The sequence below is a fragment of the Stenella coeruleoalba genome, assembly GCF_951394435.1.
Source record: "Stenella coeruleoalba genome assembly, chromosome: 5".
Lineage (NCBI taxonomy): Eukaryota > Metazoa > Chordata > Mammalia > Artiodactyla > Delphinidae > Stenella > Stenella coeruleoalba.
Genome location: NC_137150.1, coordinates 133226571 through 133249105, shown reverse-complemented (window position 1 = coordinate 133249105; position 22535 = coordinate 133226571). Strand labels below are relative to the sequence as shown.

The 22535-nt window shown below is 39.0% G+C and overlaps 1 protein-coding gene across 5 annotated transcripts in view; it reads right to left on the bottom strand.

The window, feature by feature from the left end:
- ITSN1 (intersectin 1) overlaps positions 1 to 22535 on the bottom strand; it is a 231899-nt gene that overhangs the window by 156351 nt on the left and 53013 nt on the right. For all 5 annotated transcript variants that reach the window (XR_013828579.1, XR_013828580.1, XM_079923189.1 and 2 more), the window contains exons 2-4: positions 14361 to 14420; positions 12081 to 12173; positions 11030 to 11093 (exon numbers count right to left, since the gene is read on the bottom strand). Coding sequence is in view for 3 of the 5 variants with exons in the window: in XM_079923189.1 (XP_079779315.1) it covers positions 11030 to 11093; positions 12081 to 12173; positions 14361 to 14388 (185 nt within the window). In the remaining 2 variants the exon portion in view is untranslated. The remainder of the gene's footprint in view (positions 1 to 11029; positions 11094 to 12080; positions 12174 to 14360; positions 14421 to 22535) is intronic.

The window sequence follows — 22535 nt, the reverse complement described above, 5'->3', positions numbered from 1 at the left end:
TAATGGTCATAAAGTCATAAAGGGAACCCCATGGCTACAGAAACCACCCTTCTGCCTCAGATAGGAGTGCCCCAGGCCTCCTGTGGTCAATGACCGCCTTCAGCATACCACACCAGTGGAATCTGAATTTCACTCATTTCTAGTGGCCTTGAGCATCGCTTGCCATGTTTCTTGGGCACTTGGACTCGTGCTTCCATGAACTGCTCATTCACATCCTTTGCCAAGCTTTCTGATGGACTGCATGTCTTTTCCTTGTCAGTTTAAAAGCACTCATTGTATATTACATATCAACTGTTTATCTGTCAGTTGTTGAAAGATTTTTTAAAACTCTGTCCATTTTGTGTGTAATATCTTTAGCATACAGAAATTCTACATTTTTATATGTGTAAAATATTTCTTTTATCACATAGCTTTATTTTCTAAGATGGTATTACTTTATTACATTTCAATCTTTAAACCAATTGTAATTGCATATATGTGTGTGGTATGTTACCCCAGGGTTCAACCAGATTTCCTTCAGGTGGATACCTAGGGTTCCCAGCAATGTTTATTAACCAATCCATCCTCTTCTCATTGAAGTAAAAATAAATATTTTGGGGGTTCATTAAACGTCCATATGAAAGGAGATCTATTTCTGGATTATCTACTCTGACTGAACAATTCCCAGGTCAATGTGACAATAATCTGATCCCACTGACTCTATGGTATGTTCTGGTATCTGGCAAGGCTTTTTTAAAAAAAACTTGTTGGATGGACCTAGAGATTGTCATACTGAGTAAAGTAAGTCAGACAGAGAAAGACAAACATCATGTGATGTCACTTATATGTGGAATCTAAAAAAAGGGTACAAATGAACATATCTACAAAACAGAAATAGAGTCACAGATGTAGAAAACAAAGTTATGGTTACCAGGGCGTAAGGGCGGGGGGAGGGATAAATTGGAAGATTGGGATTGACACATATAAACTACTATATATAAAACAGATAACTAATAAGGACCTACTGTATAGCACAGGGAACTCTACTCAATACTCTGTAATGGCCTATATGGGGAAAGAATCTAAAAAAGAGTGGATATATTTATATGTATAACTGATTCACTTTGCTGTACACCTGAAACCAACACAGCATTGTAAATCAACTATACTCCAATAAAAAAAAAAAAACTTGTTTGGCCATTCACAGACATTTCTTTTTCCCTATTAACTTTTAATTTATCTATTCTATAAACAACTCTAATGAAAATCAAGATGGAACTGCATTAGATACATGAATTTTTAGAGAACTGACTCTTTTTTTTTTTTTTTCGCGGTACGCAGGCCTCTCACTGTTGTGGCCTCTCCCGTTGTGGAGCACAGGCTCCGGACGCGCAGGCTCAGCGCCATGGCTCACGGGCCCAGCCGCTCCGCGGCATGTGGGACCCTCCCGGACTGGGGCACGAACCCGTGTCCCCTGCATCGGCAGGCGGACTCTCAACCACTGCGCCACCAGGGAAGCCCGAGAACTGACATTTTTATGATAGTTAGTTCAGAAAAATAGTATGTTCAGTTCTACTAATATTTCCTTTAATAAGATTACATCACTTCCTTCAATATAAGTAACTACTTTTCTTGTTAAATGTGTTCTTAGGAATTTTATCATTTCTGTCACTCTTTTAAATAGAACATGTCCCCCATTTCCATATTTAGGTGCTTATTTCAAGCATAGAGAAGAATTTTGCTTTTAATAATCATTTATGCTGGGTGTATTGAGCAATCTTACCAAACTTCTGTGAATCTTACACAATCACATAACTAGCAAAAAAGAGAGTTAACTTTCGTTTCCAATATTTATACCATTCCTTTTTATTGTAAATAAATAAATATTTATTTACTTCTATTTATTTGGTTGCACCGGGCCTTAGTTGTGGCACGTGGGCTCCTTAGTTGCGGCATGTGGGATCTAGTTCCCTGACCAGGGATCAAACCTGGGCCCCCTACATTGGGAGCTCAGAGTCTTAACCACTGCACCACCAGCGAAGTCCCCACCATTCCTCTTTCCTGTTGGTCTTACTGCCTCTATGACATTACTAAGTGAGCATCCCTGCTTGGTTTTGAGTTTAAATTAAATGGTTTTTTAAAAAAAATGACTACGGTGTTTCATTGTTTAGAATAATATTTGGTACTGATTTTTAGAAAGTAATCTGACATATTTAAGCAGTTCCCTTTTCTACTTATTAGAAATGGTTACTATACTCTTTATCAAATGCTTAGTCAGCATCTGCTGATCTGATCCCACATTTTCTTTTTCCTTTTATCTCCTGATATAATAATGTTGAGGGAATTCCTTGATTCTGAACCAATCTTGCACCCCTGGCATAAACTCAAGTTGGTCATACTTTTTGTACATTGTGGAATTCTATTTGCTAAGATTTTGTTTTGATTTTCTGTGTCTACGATCATAATTGAGACTGGTCTCCGGCTGCTTTACGTTTGTACTGTTTTTCAGGTTTTATAAAGGAAACTAAATCAATAAAATGAAATGGTGAGCTTTCTCTCTTTTACCAAATTTTTTTTTTTTCGCGTCACCACGCAGCATGAGAGATCTTAGTTCCCCAACGAGGGATTGAATCTGTGCCCCCTGCAGTGGAAGCACCAAGTCTTAACCACTGGACCGCCAGGGACATCCCCAAAATATTTTTAAAAAGATATTCAGCTATTTCAAATGGTTTTCATGGATTAAAAAAAACCTCCCAACAATCAACATTGACATGCATACTTAAAAAAAAAAAAAATCAGGCAGATAGATTCCCACTCCCTATTCCCCACACTACTGTCCCCAAAATATGTTTTCTAGAGAGAAACAAAAATACCCAGTGTGGGATAATGAGTGGGTTATGAGAGAAGAGACTTTCTAGTAATGGTTTAATTAGGAGAAGCCTCAAAAGGAGAGGAGAGGAAACACATAATGCTCAGGTTCTAGACATCCACCAAAACTCCAAAACTTTTTTGACAATTTTGTGTGACCTTTTTAAAAAAATTCTTTTGCTCAACTAACAGAATATAACTGTTGGGACTCCTTTGTAGTAAAAACTCAAAGGTCTTTTAGAACTATAGCAGTTACTCCTACAAAGCTCAACTCTCCCCACCCCCTCCTAATATACTGGAGTAGATTTGGAATTCGATTTCTCAAATCTTCTCTGCAAAATATGATTTCAGCTCTGCTGTCCAGTTCATCTCTTATTTATAGTTATTTCTCAGTTTACTCATTTCTTTTTTTTTTAATGAAAGGTTTTTTTTATAATTTATTTTATTTATTTATTTATTTTTGGCTGTGTTGGGTCTTCGTTGCTGCGCACGGGCTTTCTCTAGTTGTGGTGAGCGGGGGCTACTCTTCGTTGTGGTGCGCAGGTTTCTCATTGTGGTGGCTTCTCTTGTTGTGGAGCACGGGCTCTAGGCGTGCGGGCTTCAGTAGTTGTGGCACGTGGGCTCAGTAGCAGTGACTCGCGGGCTCTAGAGCACAGGCTCAGTAGTTGTGGCGCACGGGCTTAGTTGCTCCGCAGTATATGGGATCTTCCCAGACTAGGGCTCGAACCCATGTCCCCTGCATTGGCAGGCGGATTCTTAACCACTGCGCCACCAGGGAAGCCCAGTTTACTCATTTCTAATAATCTCCCCAAAAGACTAACTAAAAGTCTGAGGATCCTGAAATTCACAAAACTTCCAAAGCTAAAAAGAAAGTATGATAAAAAATATTTTTAATAAAAAAATAAGACAAAATAGCTATCTATGACTCCTGAAAACAAACTGATCTTAAATACAGTGTTTAGTCTGATATTAAAATCTATATATAAGGACTGCCCTGGTGGCGCAGCTGTTAAGAATCCACCTGCCAATGCAGGGGACACAGGATCAAGCCCTGTTCCGGGAAGATCCCACGTGCCTAGGAGCAACTAAGCCCATGTGCCACAACTACTGAGCCCATGCGCCACAACTACTGAAGACTGCACACCTAAAGCCTGTGCTCTTCAGCAAGAGAAGCCACCACAATGAGAAGCCTGTGCACTGCAATGAAGAGTAGCCCCTGCTCGCTGCTACTAGAGAAAGCCCGCACGCAGCTATGAAGACCCAATGCAACTAAAAATAAATAAAATTAAAAAAAAAATCTATATATAACAGGCATGGCTGAGATGAGGAAAGGTCCACAAGTATGCTGAATACTAAGGGTAAGTTTTCTGTTTGATTTGTACAAATAAACCACATAGCACTCTTACATACTGTCAGCAGGAAAAAGTGCTTCAACTCCAAGTGTAGGAAAATCTGGCCACACCTACAGAACTACATATGCATTTACTCTTTGACACAGTGATTCAATCCTAGGAATTCACCCTGAAGATACACTTCCAACAATACAAAAATACATGCTTTGGGCTTCCCTGGTGGCGCAGTGGTTGAGAGTCCGCCTGCCGATGCAGGGGACACGGGTTCGTGCCCTGGTCCGGGAGGATCCCACATGCCGCAGAGCGGCTGGGCCTGTGAGCCATGGCCGCTGAGCCTGCACGTCCAGAGCCTGTGCTCCGCAACGAGAGAGGCCACAACAGTGAGAGGCCCGCGTACCACAAAAAAAAACAAAGGAAAAAAACATGCTTTAACTCATTCTTTGCTGCATTATCTGTAATTGCAAAATATTAGAAATAACCCAAATGCAGAAAACACAGGAAATTAGCTGAATAAACTATGGTATATCTTCAACAATAACTATTATATAACTGTAAAAAGAAAATGAGGAAGATCTCTATGGAATGTTATGAGCGATTTCTAGGATACACTGTTAAGTGAGAAAAGCAAAGAACAAAAGAACATTTATAGGAGGTTACTTTCAAAGTAGAAGGAAGAGGAAATAATTTAAATATAAATTTGCACACATATTATGGACATGCTTTTTCCCCACAGAAATAAACAAAGAAAGGATAATAAGAAGCTAATAAAATAAGTGGGAATGGGATGAAACAATAGGACAGCGAGTGACACTTCTCTGAGTTCACACTTTTGTAGAGTTTAGCTTTTGGAATCTTGTTAATGTGTTACATATTCAAAACATAAAATTAAGTTCACAAAGATGAGAGCAGATCCCTAAACTAAATAAAAACAAAAACATATAAACCAAGGGGGGGGATAAATTGGGAGACTGGAATTGACATGTACACACGACTACATATAAAATAGATAACTAATAAGGACCTACTGTATAGCATGGGGAACTCTACTCAGTATGCTGTAATGACCTATATGGGAAAAGAATCTAAAAAAGAGTGGATATATGTATATGTATAACTGATACACTTTTCTGTACACCTGAAGCTAACACAACATTGCAAATCAACTATACTCCAATAAAAATTAATTAAAAACAAAAAAACAAGCAAAAAAACCAAATCAACCTAATAGTATTTTAAATAAGTAACATGTCCACATAGGAAGAAGGGAAAAAAACTAATCTAAATAACTTCTGAACACAGTACTTGTCATTTCTGACATTTCTTGTCATTACAGACTGGGGATACAGTCTGTAAATGGAGTCAATAAATATATCCTCAGGCTATAAACAAAAGAACTATGAAGTAACCTTGAACGCCATTGAATAGGTTTGTTGTCTGTGGTGGATGGGAGTGTAGAAATTCTGAAACTATCTTGTTTGTATCATAGGATTCAGAGAAAAAAGGCGGGCCTCCTCTCGCTCAGTCTCATTCACTACACCAGAACTGAAGCCAACAGATTCCTTTAGGAGCCTACTTCACCCACAAAGGCTCATCACAGGCTGCTCACCTTCCACTGTGCAGATTAACCAGGCCTAGTCACTCACCCATCTGTTTGTTTATTCATCCGAAGTTTTTTTTTTGGCCGATTGAACCTGGACCACAGCAGTGAAAGCACAGAGTCCTAACCACTGGACCACCAGGGATTTCTCCAACAAATATTTTTGAACAGGTCACCTACTAAGGTCTCTATCCAGGAACTAGGCTTACAACTAAGAAAAAGACAGGCAACGTTCCTGCCCTCAGAGCTTGTTTCAGTGCAAGCACTCAACAAGAAAACTAGTCAGATTATTCCACACGGTAAGTGCTATTAATAAATAAAGCAAGGCCTTCCCTGGCGGCGCAGTGGTTAAGAATCCGCCTGCCAATGCAGGGGGAACATGGGTTCAAGCCCTGGTCCAGGAAGATCCCACATGCTGCAGAGCAACTAAGCCCGTGCACCACAACTACTGAGCCTGCGCTCTACAGTCTGCAATGAGCCCGTGTGCCACAACTACTGAAGCCTGCGTGTCTAGGGCCTGTGCTCCACAAGAGAAGCCACCGCAACGAGAAGCCCGCGCACCGCAACGAAGAGTAGACCCCGCTCGCCGCAGCTAGAGAAAGCCAGCACACAGCAAGGAAGACCCAATGCTGCCAAAAATAAATAAATAAAATAAATAAATTTATTAAAAAAAAAAAGAAATAAAGCAAGGTGATGGGAAAGAGAAGACGTTCTTCAGAGCAGGTGGGGAGAGGGAACTGCTTTAGATTAGTGGTCAGGAAGCCCTTCTCTGGGGAGGTGAACCAAAACCTGAAGGGTAATCGGCCAAATATGTGAGGATCTAGAAGAGTTGCATGATAGGAAGAGAAAATGCCAAGTGCAATGACCCTGAGGCCAAAGGAACCCATTTAAAGATAGAAAAAAGGTCAGAGAAACTAGAGTGCAAAAATTGAGGAAGGGAGTGGTACAAAATAAGAGAAGAGGGAAAAAGCAAGAGCCAGATCATATTGGGCCTTGTGGCCTTGGTCATGACTTTGGGTTTTCTTATCAATGGAGAGTTTTAAATGGATTTACTTTTTCAAAAGATTGTTGGGGTGCTGTTTGGAGAATGGAATCTAAACAGGCAAGTGTGAGAGACTCCAGTCAGAATGCTCGGGAGTCAGAATGCTCGAATAGTGGGCCCAGCTATTAGGCCCACTATGACAAATTAGGATGGTAGCAAAGGATACAGAAAGAAATGGCCAGATTGGGGATACAGTCTGTAAATGGAGTCAAAAAGTACCTGCTGATGGATTGGTTGCGTAGGGTAAGGAAAAGAGAGGAATCAGGCATGGCTTCCAGCAGCCGGGTAGATGCTCAATGCCATGAACTGAGATGGTGACGACTCAGGAATGTCCAGGATGACTTTTTCTGGGGGTAAATGACTTTGGCAAACTGATCTTGCTGGGGGCTGAAGGCCCTCCTGACATATGCTCAGTGGTATCCTAAGATAGCATCCAAAGGCGTCACACAGGCGTTAGCCTTGCCCCCTGCCCCATCCTTGAGCCAGATCACCAAGATGTTCTAATTTCTGCCCTTATGCCTCTGGCTTCCTCCTCCTCTTGGGGCCCATTTCTAGGTGGTGCTGCCTCTCTTCCCCTCATTTCTCTCCTTAAGAGCTTCTAATCCCCATTTCTGTGGCCCCTACCTACTGCCTCTGATTCCAAAGTCCTCATTCCACCTCTGCTTTCCTCCGCCTTCAAGGCTCTTGTCCATTGCCCTCTGCTTTCTTCTTCTCTGTCTCCACACCAGATCAAGGTTGCAACAATGTTAAGCATTTAAGCTGCCAAAAGGATATAGGATACTGGCCCTGTTCCTTCCAGTTCCTTATTAGCAAGACAATTTCTAGGAAGATATATCATCTTTGGCCACAGTTATAATTTGGCATTACACACACTGACTTGACTCCATTCTGAGGGAGAATTCAAGTTTTCCTGTATTCTTAATTGGAAACTGGGTTGGAGAGATAGGTAGTTCCAAAGTATTAGTAGGTTATAGTTCCAAAGCTCATAAATTAATTAACTGGAATATAATTTCTACATGGATTCCAACAGATATTTCCCAGCTGTGCACATCACTCACACTTTTGAATGGTCCAGAGCAAATGAAAGTAAGGCCCAGAGAGAAAGAGAAACTAGAAAAAGGTCCTAATTCTCAATCCAAAATTTTCTTCTTCCCCAGAGGAATGACACAGGGACTGCCTAAAATTTTAGACTCAAACCCACTTCTCTCTCTACCAAAAGTGGCATTGGACTTGCCCTGTGATCCCATCAGAAAAACCACATGAGAACACAAGATTAGCATGAGAGATAGGGAGGGAAAACTATTTCATTAGGTCAGCTGTTATTTATAAATTTATAAACCGAAATTTGAAGAGGTGAAGTATTGCTCAAGCTTCCAAAGTGAAGAAGCATCAGAGCTAGTGTCAAAAGACAGATGTTCCTCACACTCTGCACCACACCATTCCAGCATCTTAGCAGGACATCTGTGGCTCGAGAAATTTCTAACGACTTTTCAGAGATATTGCTTTTGGGAAAAGATTCTTAGAGGTGTGTTTCATTTTGTTTTTTTTCCCCTGATAGCAATTCTTGATGAAAGTAAAATATGCCATCACAAATTTATTTAACAAAATGTCAGAAAAAAATTAAAGACAAAGAACACTTTTGATTTAACCTAAGTCTGCAGACTCATTATATTCACTGTTAAAAAATTTTCACAATGAAAAGAATAAGTTGGTAAAAATGACTTTGGTATACTCTGGTTAAAAAAAAAAACAAACAAAAAAACCCAAAAAAACAAACAAAAAATTAACTGTCTTAATTGAAAGAACTGAAATTTACTAAATAATACTTTATTTTTCTCCATTACACTTATTAACATGTGACAGTTTTTATGCTGTTATTGACCATCTCCTTCCACTGGATTGCAATTTCGATGAAAGCACAAATTTTGTCAGTTTTGTTCACAGCTGTATTCCCAGCACCTACAACAGGCACAGGCCCATAGTAGACATCTGATAAATATTCTTCCACTGTTGAATGAATAAATGTTAATTTATTATAGATTTCCTTGCAGCAGAGTATTCATTACAAGACTGCTTCTTGAATGAACCTTTATAGATTGGAAATACAGTATAAAAGCAGAATTCAGTGAAGGAAGCTAAGTCTGGGAAAGGAAGATTCTAGTGAGTGATCTTGGTTGATGGTGTGAAAAACAATCACACAGCAGAACACAAAGCAAAAAGAAATTTAACACAGATGTCACAAGTTTCTTGCATTTAGACTTAGGCACTTAACCAACAGGTCAGTGTCCCTGTGCTCAGAAGTACATGAGTGTTCCTTCTGTGTGTGTGTGTGTGTGTGTGTGTGTGTGTGTGTGTGTGTCTTTTACTTTACTTTAAAAGTAATTCCAGGGACTCCCCTGGTGGCACAGTGGTTAAGAAGCCACCTGCCAATGCAGGGGACACGGGTTTGATCCCTGGTCCAGGAAGATCCCACATTCCGTGGAGCAACTAAGCCTGTGCGCCACAACTACTGAGCCCGCGTGCCACAACTACTGAAGCCTGTGCGCCTAGAGCCCGTGCTCCGCAACAAGAGAAGCCACTGCAATGAGAAGCCTGTGCACTGCATCGAAGAGTAGCCCCCACTCACCACAGCTAGAGGAAGCCCGTCCGCAGCAACGAAGACCCAACGCAGCCAAAAAGTAATTAATTAATTAAAAAAAAATAATAAAAGTAATTCCAAAAACCTTGGTTATCTGAATTTTCTACTTCAAAGTAGATGAGACATTAGCACTAAAAGGGTATCATAGTTGAAAGAGACAGTCTGGCAGCCCATATGCTGACAACCAGGAAAAAGAAAATAAAGCAGACACCAAAAAAAGCACAGGAATCTGATATCATTTAATTTCAATTCAAATAAATCCACACACAAATAATATATAATTTCCCATGAAAGTTTTGCTATTTCAGAACATAGTAAATGATTTTCATACTGACAACACTTATAATCAAGCTTAGACTATGTTCTGTAGACTCTGCTTAAAGGCAACAAGGAACTATGTCAATCTTTATTTTTGCGTTCCGTAACATCTTACAGAAAAACCCGAACGAACATTTTTGGCCAGCTCAGTACCTTTCTGGGGTTTTGTTTTGAGGCTCTATTATGTGCCAGGGCCCACACTAAGTCCTTTACATACAGTTTCTCTGCTAATCCACTCAATAACCCTGTAAGGAAACAAGTGTCTTCCCATTTTCTAGATGTGAAAACTGAGGCTGGGGGGGGGGGTAAGTACATGTTCCAAATCAGAAAGATAGAAAGTAGTACAGATGGGATTCAACTACAAATCATGTGTTCTTTTCACCATAACAAGCTGCCCACCACAACACTAACGAGCCCAGGGAAATGATGTACTAACTGTAAGAACCATACACTGCAGGAAAACGTGGCTTCTTGGCCAAAGAATTCAGCCTGGCTTCCCAAAGTCATAAACCTAGAACCCAAAACTGTATTTGCCAGTCTTTTTCATTCATTCTCTTTCTTTCCTGTGGTTTCAAAAGACTGAACACTTATTTGTGCTAGTTAATCAAGAGATTCAACAATATTTTTTATGTGCTCACCTTGCACAACACTGTAATGAATACTGGTTATTTCACTCTTTCACTGGTTATTCCATTATTAACCTCAAATATCTTCTTTACCTTTTATTCAATGAAAGATACAGAACTATCACATTATAAAGCAGGAAATGTGGACCATTTAGATGAATATGGGTGATGTGGATGAAGGTAAAACAAAGTGGTGAGAAAGGGACTTCCCTGGCAGTCCAGTTGTTAAGACTCTGTGCTCTCAATGCAGGGGGCATGGGTTCAATCCCTGGTAGGGAACTAAGATCCCACACTCCAGCATGGTGTGGCCAAAAAACCCCCAGAAAACAAACAAACAAAAAAACCAAAGTGGTGAGAAAATATCAAAATGTAGATTTCTCAACTGGAAATTCAACTTTGTAACAGTTATCTTGCAAATGTCACCACTTTTTTTTTTTTTTTTGTTAAAGTTCCATACCAGAAAGACACTTTTCAGAAGTACTTCTCTGGTAAGAAGTAGTGGGGTATTTCAGACTAGAAATACATGTTCTCCTCTGTAACTTAAGAAATTAAGATTAGATATTACTGGACTAGTTTATAACCTTCTGCTTGTATGAAGTTCCAACTTACCATATCTGTGCTAAAACAGGTTGAGGTAACCCAGATTGAAAAAAAAAGTTTCTAGCTTGATCACCTGTAAATGAAATGGAAAAAGTTTTAGAAGAAAACAGCAGCTGACAGAAAACCACTTATGGCAAAATTACAAAAAGAAAGAGGTTAATAATCCTGTAAATACTGAACTGAATACATTTTAAAAGCCAAATGATAAGTTTATAAATAACAATAAAATGAATCCATCAGCACTGACTTTAGAATGTAACACTTAAAAAAAAAATCATCTCAAAAAGGGCCTACCATTGTGTAGGGGTAGATTGTCCACTTTAATTAATCTGCTAGTAATTAAGATGCTAACAGCTACACATTACAACAAAGTGAACCTACAGAAATTCTCAAGAAACTGATGACCCATACTTCTACTTTACAAAAGAGTTCTTTGCCATTCTCATTTACCTACACTTCAGATTTTTGGTACTTCTAACATATTTATGGAGAGTTAGTAACAATGATTAAAAGAATCACATCGAGGACTAAGAATTAGTAAGTTAAAGAGAAGTGAAACAAATACACACAAAAGCAAGTTCCCAGGAAATCTAGATCCCATTTTTTCTAAAGCTAATTCCTGAAGAGTAATCAAACAGGAAAGAGATTAGAAAACGCAAAGTACAAAAGGACCTTAAGGACATAGCAATAAGAAAAAATTTTTTTAATGTTCATAATCTGTTAATTTACTCAAGCCAGTTCAAGATCAGAATTAAGGAAGTGTTTTTGCTGAAGGACCACAGTCCAATGCTACAATTACTTAAAGAATGTGGTCCATTAATCTTAAACAATTCCCAATAGTGATATGCCTAAAACAGTGACTTGGCATTCATTAAAAACTGTAAAAAAGACTTGAGTGCATTGGAAGAGAAGCAACTGTAAAAATACAGACTCCAGGTTAAGGCAAAATAGGCAAAGTGTACCCTAGATCACATGTGCCCACCTTCGCTCTGCATAATAGATTTTCCACAGATATATGCACTATGATAAGTAAAAATGTAAAAATACTGACTCCAATTACCAGTAATAAATCCAGATATTGGCTTTAAACTATGGAACTGTTGATCATGCTTTGCTCTTTCCTCTACAGTTATGGCCCAAATATCCAGGCTACCTACAATCCAAAGAAAAGACAAAGAAATTATTCAATGAGAAAATAAAAACAAAGTGCTCACACGCACAGTTTCCATAGTACCTTAAGATACTGTCGGTATGTTATAAATGATTTGATAAGTTAACATCTGTTTGTCCTTGGAAGTTTTGAATATAAAGTTAGAAAGCTAAGAGTAGACATATACACACCACTATATATAAAACAGACAACTAATAAGGACCTACTGTATAGCACAGGGAACTCTTCTCAATACTCTGTAATGACCTATATGGAGAAGAATCTAAAAAAGAGTGGACATATGTATATGTATAACTGATTCACTTTGCTGTACAACAGAAACTAACACAACATTGTAAATCAACTATATGCCAATAAAAATTTTTTAAAGAAAGGGGAAAAAAAAGAAAATTAAGAGTAAAGCAGGCCAAAAAAAATAAAAGATATTAGCACAAACTCTTTTTTTAAAAACTTGTCCTATAACCCTGTAGTTAGCAGGACTGTATGAAGACATGTTAATAATCATCATTTATTTACATAAACAGACTGATTTACAAATCAATAGTCTAATTTAAAACAGTATTTTCAGATATCTTAAATGCCACAAGTGAAAGTTATGGAAAAATTGAGCTTCACTAAATTAGTATCCTATGTGATTCCATGAAAATCTTTTTGGAGTGATAAAAATATTCAAATACTAGATTGTAGTGAATTTTATGGCATGTAGATTATAACTCACTGAAGCTGTTTTTAAAAATGGGTATCCTGAAAAAAACAATGGCAAACCAGAGGGAACAGGATTTAAGTCCTTCAGTTTCAGTTCTTGGACTGACCAGATATCCCCTTGTTTCTGGGATTTTCCTCACTTTAGTGTTAGGTTTTCTCAAACAAATTCACCAAATAACTCTAGATTACACAGGTAGAAGGTTTTCAAAAGTTCAGACATTTTCCCAAAAGGTGGGAACAGACAGTATGTGAAGGTGCCTAGCATACAAGCAAAATGCCTAAACACTGAAATCTCCCTTCTCTGCAGGGTCTGATATGACAGCGACAGGCAGAGCAGCAATTCATTCAGTCACTGAAAACAGACTTGTTGAACACCTCCTATGTGCCACACACTGTGTTAGACATTAGGGATAAGATGGTGACCGAAATAGATCAGATCCCTACCCTCACAGGCCTTACAGTCCTGCAACTTCTATTGCCCTGTCAAAATTTGTCAAACAGAAACAAACCCCACCAAACAAGCAAAACAAAACAAACAAAAAACTTGCTCAGTAACTAAGAAGGGGGACAAAAACAAAACAGAAAATAAAACAGTAAGACTAATGGTTCTGAAAAGGTTGCAGACTTCTGTACTAGAAGCTCACAGAGACTTTTACAGATGTAATCCCAGGGATGGGGCTTTATGCTGCCTTACTCTCTTCACGGTGGCTAGGTTTGACAGCTGCCAAGAGAAATTCAGTCATATGGCATGCTCTCTTTAAAACAAAACAAAACTTGGCCAGTAAGCAAAACCAACATTTAACACTTTCCTAATAATCTTAGGGGAAATTACCTGAAAAACACATCTTATGCAGATTGATGTTTCAAGCAGATTAACTAAAGTAAAACAAAAATGTCATGCTTTAAATCCAGTCTAAAGAAAAAGTACAGAATAAATGACCCAGTCACCTCAACAAATAAACTGCAAAACAAAAAACCAAAAAAACAGGGATGGAGAAGGGTTCACTAACAAAGCAACTTAGGAAACACATGAACTAATTGTAATGTGTGTGTCTTGTTCGGATCCTGATTTGAACCAACCAACCATAACAACAACAACGAAAAATATCTAAAGACTATCAGGGAAAATTTTAACACTGACTTGATAGTTGAAGACATTAAGGAATTACTAGAAACTTTACAGGAGTGGTAACAGTATTGTAGTTATATCTTTAAAAGTGTTATCTTTTAGAAACACCCACTAAAATGTTTGTGAATGAAATGATCTGATGTATGAGAGGTGCTCAAAAGAATCCAGGTGAAACTATATTGGCCATTAGTTGATTGATAATCACTGAAACTATATGATGGGTTGATTATATTATTCCCTCTACTTACGTGAATATTTGAAATTTGCCATAATACTAAGTTTTTAAAAATGCGATTCCGAAGTACATTAAAAAAGGAAAATCTTTGAAAACTTACCACCAAAAGGTGTTGGAAACTGAGCCATGTTTCTGTTACTTTCACCTTGCTAATGGACGCCTGTAATTGAAATGCAACATTTAAGTTTACAAAAACTTCACTCCTAGGTACTTATAAACACACTAACATGCTGTCTTAATGACCTGAAGACTGATACTAGAGTTAGGGGATAGCACTGCAAATGAATGTTACAACTAAGGGTTCATTCATTCATTCCTTCTCTGCGCAGTTTCTCAGTCCCAGGTACAATGATGGGCATTGAGGAATGTGAACGAAAGACTCTCCAGCAACAAGAAGCTTTCAGTCTGGGGAGTGATACTATTAGCTCGGGACAGCCTATTATCTCATTATTTGTATTGTTGTATTTGTTATTTTTTAAATATATCTTTTTCCTAACCATCTACATATACTACTCCATCTGCTTCATGGTTACAACAACTGCTCTTTTTAATGAGCACTTAGTACGTGCTGCACACTGTCTTATCTCTCCGTTTTGGGGGGTTTTTTTGGCTGCACTGTGCATCATGTGCAATAGTTTCCTGACCAGGGATCAAACCTGTGCCCTTGCAGTGGAAGTGCTGAGTCTTAACCACTGGACCTCCAGGGAAGTCCCTTAACTCTTTCCATAGTATCACAGCCCTATGACATAGGTACTATATTACCATTCCATACTATACACGAAGAAAATGAGAATCAGAGAGGCGAAGTGATTAGAACAACATCACACATTTGGTGACCAAGCTGGATTTGAGCAGGGGAAGCAAACTCCACAGCCTGTGCTGCTTTTATGAAAAACATTGTCTGCGATTGCTGTTTTAAAATGCATATTACACTAATGTCTGCCCAGAATACCAAACACAAACCCAGGCTCAAATATCCCCATCAGGCATTATTTGCTCATGAACAGTCAACGTGAAACCAAGCCAGTCCTCTTCCCCAACTGAAAAAATCCAAACTTAATATTTTCCTTATGCTTAACTAAACAACATGGTAAATGCACACAGTTAAAAATGAATACTAAATAGTAACAGAAAAAAATTAGATAAATTTAGAATTAAAAAGTGAGAGTTCCTTTGCCCTAATACTCAATTTCATCTGTCCATGGAATTTTTGTTTGTTTGTTTGTTTGTTTTTGTTTTGCGGTACGCGTGCCTCTCACTGTCGTGGCCTCTCCCATTGCAGAGCACAGGCTCCGGACGCGCAGGCTCAGCGGCCATGGCTCACGGGCCCAGCTGCTCCGCGGCATGTGGGATCTTCCCGGACCGGGGCACGAACCCGTGTCCCCTGCATCGGCAGGCGGACTCTCAACCACTGCGCCACCAGGGAAGCCCTGTCCATGGAATTTTAAAATTCCAAAAGCTCTATCTTGTTCTCAACTATTTATTCCTAGTGTTCTCCTCCATCTCTTTTTTAAATGGACACAACTTCTTTTATTCTTCTGATTTTTTGTTTTCATTTTACTCTTTAGTTTTCTTCTGTTTCTTGCATCATTTGATTCCTTTTTTGTTTGCTCACTGATAGTTCGTTTAGGGTCATTCTCTTTCACTTTTGAGGCTTTGCTCATATATCTGGTGATCCTTGGATGTACCTTCATATTTAAGATGGAGGCACTAAAACAATGCTCAGAAGCTGGGCATGGGTGGCAGGTTTATTAATTGATGGGCTTCTCCCTATGATGATCAGATATATCTAGTCACCTGTTCACTGGGAGATCTCCAAATGTCAGATTTTTTCTATTGAAGCTATATTCAGCTAGATGTGGTATTCCAGCTGGCTTCTGGGGAGGAGTGGAGAAGGGAGAAAGAAGTGAGGGGCCTAACTTCAGTGGGTGGACTTGTATACAATCCCTTTATTTTCAACCCCATGTTTCACCCTTCTAGTCTAGAGCATCTCTGGCCTAGTGCTCTTCACATCTCCCCAGAGGAAGGGGGCTGACGTAATCACCTGTCTGCTGGGGTGCAGGAGAGAATGGTTCAAAATGTCTGAAACACAGACTGTTGAAGAATTTCGATTTTCAGCTGCAAAACTGACCTAGGAATGCCAGGAGCCTCCAAGTACTCTGGGCCTGGGACAAGCTGCTTGACCTCATCTTTATTTGTAGGCACTGTTTATCTACCTCTGAACTCAAATTAACACTCCTTTCCAAAGTTATGTTTCTCTTTACAAAAAATTGTCAAAATCTTTTGTCACTGGGGACTTCCTTGATGGTGCAGTGGTTAAGAATCTGCCAGCCAATGCAGTGGACACGGGTTCAAGCCCTGGTCTGGGAAGATCCCACATGCCACGGAGCAACTAAGCCCCTGCGCCACAACTACTGAGCCTGAGCTCTAGAGCTTGCGAGCCACAACTACTGAGCCCGTGTGCCACAACTACTGAATCCCATGCGCTTAGAACCTGCGCTCCGAAATAAGAGAAGCCACTGCAATGAGAAGCCCGTGTACCACAATGAAGAGTAGCCACTGCTCGCTACTAGAGAAAGCCCGCACGCAGCAACAAAGACCCAACACAGCCAATAAATAAATACATACATACATTTATATTAAAAAAAAAATCTTCTGTCACTATCTTCTCTACTGTTATCTTTTTCCTTAGGAGTTTACATCTTTTAGCTGCCTATGTGATTATGGCAGACATCAGGGAAGGAGAAGAGAAAACACATGTGGTCAAGCCACCACAATGAACTGAAAGTCTGTGAGTCCAGTGATGAAGCAGGCCACTTCTCACTGCCAATTCCCTTTAAAAACTACAGCTGCTATTCTGTTCTTCCACTATTTCTCAGTCAATATAGTATGTAGGTAAGCTTGATAATTTTCCAAAAAATTTTAGTTTTCCACCTCACTTAATCTTCATAATGTCCTTGAAATTGACAAGTCATACGTCTTTTGAGCTGTATCCCCCCAAAATTACAGAACAAGACTGTAAAGAACATGCAAAAATTCTTCACCAAAGAAGAATTCAAAGCTGAAACTCAAAAATATATAACAAAGGATATACACTGGCAAAAACATAACCAAGGGTTTATGCAGAAGTCAAGGTTAATTTAACATTTGAAAATAAATTAATGTAATCAACCATATTAACAGAATAAACCAAAAAGCTCATATAATCGTTTTTCCATAAATGTGGGAAAAAAAGCCTTGACAAAACCTCAACACCTAGGGATGATAAAAACTCTCAGGAATCTAAGATTAGTAGGAAACTTCCTCAAACAGATACAGGGCATCTATGAAAAAGCTATAGCTAGCATCATAGTTAAAGGTTAAAGACTAAATTTCTCCCCCCAGAGATCAGGAAGAAGGCAAGGATACCTACTTTTACCACTTCTATTCAACATTGTTTTGAAGGTTCTAGCCCTGAAATAAGGTAAGAAAAACAAACAGACCAAAAAAAAAAAAAAAAAGACAAAGATTTTTAAAAAATCTATAAAACTCTATTTACAGATGATATAATTGTTTACATAGAAAACCCCAAGAAATCTACAAAATAGTACAATAAGTGAATTTGGCAATATCACAGGATGAAACGTTGATATCAACTGAATTCTTATATATGAACAATAATTGGCAATTGAAATGAAGACAAACAATCCGTCTTATAGCAGTGTCAAAAAAATGTAGAAGTCCTAGGTATAAATTTAACAAAAGACATCCAAGGCCAAGGTCTCTATGCTGAAAACTATGAAATATTGCTTAAAAAATAATTAAAGAAGACCTAAATATATGGAGAGATATACTATGTTAATAGAAAGATTCAATATTGCTAAAATGGCAATTCCCGCCAAATGGATCTATATATTCAATGCAATCCCAATTAGAACTGCAGCAGGCTTTTGAGTAGAAATTGGCAGGCTGATATTGACATTTGCTTGCAAATGCAAAGGACCTAGAATAACCACAGCAATTTCTAAAAAGAACAAAATTGGAGAATTTATTCTACCTGATTTCAAGATTTACTAAAAAAGCAATGTAATAACCAAGGCCTTTTGGGACTGATGTAAAGGCAGACATACCAGATCAATAGAACAAAGCATTGAGAAATAGATTTACACATGTTTGGTGAATTCATTTTTGGCAATGGCAAATCACTGGAGGAAAAAAGTCTTTTCAACAAACTGAAGTAGATCAACTAGATATGGGGAGGTGGTGGAGGCGGGAGGGGGGAACACCGATCCTACTTCACAAAGTACACAAAAATTAATTCAAAATGGATCAAAATTTAAATTTGGCCTAAATTTAAAACCATATAGTTTTACACAAAAAAATTCTAACAAGAATATCTTCGTGACCCTCGGGCTAGGCAACAATTTCTTAGGACACAAAAAAGCATGATTTATTTTTTAAAAAAGAGAGAGAACAGTAAATTGGGCTTCATCAAAGTGAAATGTTATCTCCTTAAGAAAACAAAAAGGCAAGCCATAGACTGGGAGAAAACATTTGCAACACATACATCAGACAAAGGAACTGTACTCAGAATATATAAAGAACTCTTGCAACCTAAAAGTAAATAGTAAGACAAACAACTTAGTGAGGAAATTGATAAGAGATGTGAACAGACACTTCACAAAATAACTCTCAGAAACGGACAAGAAACACATGAAAAGGTGATCAACATCATTAGCCATTAGGGAAACTAAACCAAAGTCATGTGCCACTATGTTTCCACTAGAATGGCAAACATGAAAAAGACTGAGCATACCAAGTACAGACAAAAATGTGGAACAGCTAGACTCTGCTGGTAGGAATGTAAAATGGTATAATCACATTGGGAAACAGTTTTCTTAAAAAATTATACAGGGCTTCCCTGGTGGCGCAGTGGTTGAGGGTCCGCCTGCCGATGCAGGGGACACGGGTTCGTGCCCCGGTCCAGGAAGATCCCACATGCCGCGGAGCGGCTGGGCCCGTGAGCCATGGCCGCTGAGCCTGCGCGTCCAGAGCCTGTGCTCCGCAACGGGAGAGGCCACAACAGTGAGAGGCCTGCGTACAGCAAAAAAAAAAAAAAAAAAAAAAAAAAAAATTATACAGCTCCCATTCAACCCAGCCACTCTACTTCTCTATATTTAGCTACGAGAAATGAAGATTTCTATCCACAGGAAGATTTCTACACATATCATATCAACTTTATTTTTATTTATTTATTTTTTTGCAGTACGTGGGCCTCTCACTGTTGTGGCCTGTCCTGTTGTGGAGCTCAGGCTCTGGACACGCAGGCTCAGTGGCCATGGCTCACGGGCCCAGCTGCTCCGCGGCATGTGGGATCTTCCCGGATTGGGGCATGAACCCGTGTCCCCTGCATCAGCAGGCGGACTCTCAACCACTGTGCCACCAGAGAAGCCCCTCAACTTTATTTTTAAGAGCCAAAAACTAGCAACCCAAACAACTGATGAATGGATAAATAAACAATGATATACCCATACAATGAAATACTATTTAGCAATAAAAAGGAACCAACTGTTGCTATAAGCAATAACATGCATGAATGTCAAAATTACTATGCTTAATGAAAGAAGCAGGTATACACATACACACAGTATAACTCCATTTTTGTAAAAATTGCAGAAAATATTAACTACTCTATAGTGATAGAAAACCAATCAGTGATTGCCAGGAGATGACAGTAGAGGAAGGGACAGAATGTAAAATTACAGAGAGGCACAGGAAAACTTTGGGGAGGAATGGAAATGTTTGCTATCGTCATAATGGTCATGGTTTCACAGGTATATCCATGTGTCAAAACTGATCAAACTGTGCACTTTTTTAAAAATTAATTAATTTTTTGTGGGGGGCTGCATAGGGTCTTTGTTGCTGCGTGCGGGCTTTACTCTTCGTTGCAGTGCATGGGTTTCTCATTGGGTGGCTTCTCTTATTGCAGAGCAGGGCTTCTAGGTGCGCGGGCTTCAGTAGTTGTGGCTTGCAGGCTCTAGAGCGCAGGCTAGGTAGTTGTCGTGCACGGGCTTAGTTGCTCCGCATCATGTGGGATCTTCCCGGGCCAAGGCTCGAACCCGTGTCCCCTGCATTGGCAGGTGGATTCTTAACCACTGTGCCACCACGGAAGCCCAAACTGTGCACTTTAAATACATACAGTGTAGTGTATTGATACTTCCCATTAGGTCACAAGCCACAAAGAAAATTCTAAAACTAAAATTCAAGAGTTTGGCAATCCTAGTAGTTGAATACAAACTAGAATATCTACATTGGACTATCCTCTTAAGAGAGTTTCCAATAACTTTCAACAAGTATTTTATCTTTAAAACACACATAAAAAAAGACTCAACTTTAAGCTCAAGTTAAAAAAAAATGGAAGGGATAGAACAAATGATGGACAGACAATACGGCTTTTGAGCAAGAATACTTAATATAATTAAGGAGTTTACAATGACCTCATTTGACTCAATAGAAAAATAATGTAATAACAACAACAACAACAACAATTTTTAAATGGGCAAAGGACCTGAACAGACAATAACAACAACAACAACAATTTTTAAATGGGCAAAGGACCTGAACAGACACTTTTCCAAATAAGACATACAAATGGTCAACAGGTACACTGAAAAGGTGCTCAACATCACTACTGATCAAGGAAATGCAAATCAAAATCACAATGAAGTATCACTTCACTCCTGTTAGAATAGCTATTATCAAAAAGAGATAACAAATGCTGGCGAGGATGTGGAGAAAAGGAAACCCTTGTGCACTGCTGTTGTGAAATGTAAATTGGTGCAGCCATTGTGGAAAACAGTAGGGAGGTTCCTCAAAAAATTAAAATAGAACTACCATATGATCCAGCAATGCCACCTCTTGATATATATCCAAAGGAAATGAAATCATTATCTCGAAGAGATATATGAACTTCCATGTTTGCTGCAGCATCATTAACAATAGTCAAGACATGGAAACAACATGTGTCTGCGGATGTATAAACAGATAAAGAAAATGTGGGATACATATACAATGCAATATTATTCAGCCTTAATAAAAGAAGATCCTGCCATTTGTGACATGGTTAAACCTGGAAGACATTTTGCTAAGTGAAATAAGCCAGACACAGAAAGACAAATACTATGTGATCTCACTAGTGAATGAGGAGACCTGGTCAAAGGATACAAACTTTCAGTTATAAGATGAGTAAGTTCTGGGGATCTAACGTGTAGCATGGTGACCACAGCTAATAATACTGTCTTGTATACGTGAAATGTGCTAAGAGAATAGATCTTAAGTGTGCTCACCACACACAAAAAAAAATGGTAGATAAGGTGTGGATGTGTTAATTAGCTTGACTGTGGTAGTCCTTTCACAATGTATACACATACTGAATGCTGTACATCCTAAATATATAAGCTTTTAATTTGTCAATTATACCTCAAGAGAGCTGGGGGTAAAAAGCAGTTTATAATTAAACAGGGGATGGAAAAATCACATCAAAAATCTGTGTGTATGTGTGTGGGTAGAGGGAGAGAGAAAATGTAGGTGACATAATAATTCACTAAAATTGTATTATTAAATGCTACTAACACGCCTGACCTGTATTAGCCAATTTAATCCAATTGACAACACTATGGGTTAAATAATATTACTATCCCATCTTAGGGATGTGGAAACAAAGGCACAGTTTATATAGTCATTCAAATTTCCTGAAGGTTTGAAAATTTTCTGAATGACGGAACAGAGAGTCAGTCTTGTTTCTGTGCTCGTGTATAACCTCATACTTTTAGGATTAAGAACTTAATGGAATATTCCTGAAGTAGTTAGCCTGGTAAACCTTCCAGGGTAGAGCTGGGGGTAGGGAGTGAGAGGATACTGTCCCAAGCAATAAAAGCGCTGGAAATCAAAAAAACGAGGGAAGGGAAAGCAAGTGGGTTTGTTTGCTTATTTTTCATAAACTTATTTATTTATTTATGGCTGTGTTGGGTCTTCATTGCTGCTCCGCGGGCTTTCTCTAGATGCAGCGAACGGGTCTACTCTTTGTTGCAGTGCACAGGCTTCTCATTGCGGTGGCTTCTCTTGTTGCAGAGCATGGGCTCTAGACGCGTGGGCTTCAGTAGCTGTGATGCGTGGGCTTCAGTAGTTGTGGCACGTGGGCTCAGTAGTTGTGGCGCATGGGCTTAGTTGCTCCGCGGCATATGGGATCTTCCCGGACCAGGGTTCGAACCCGTGTCCCCTGCATTGGCAGGCGGAT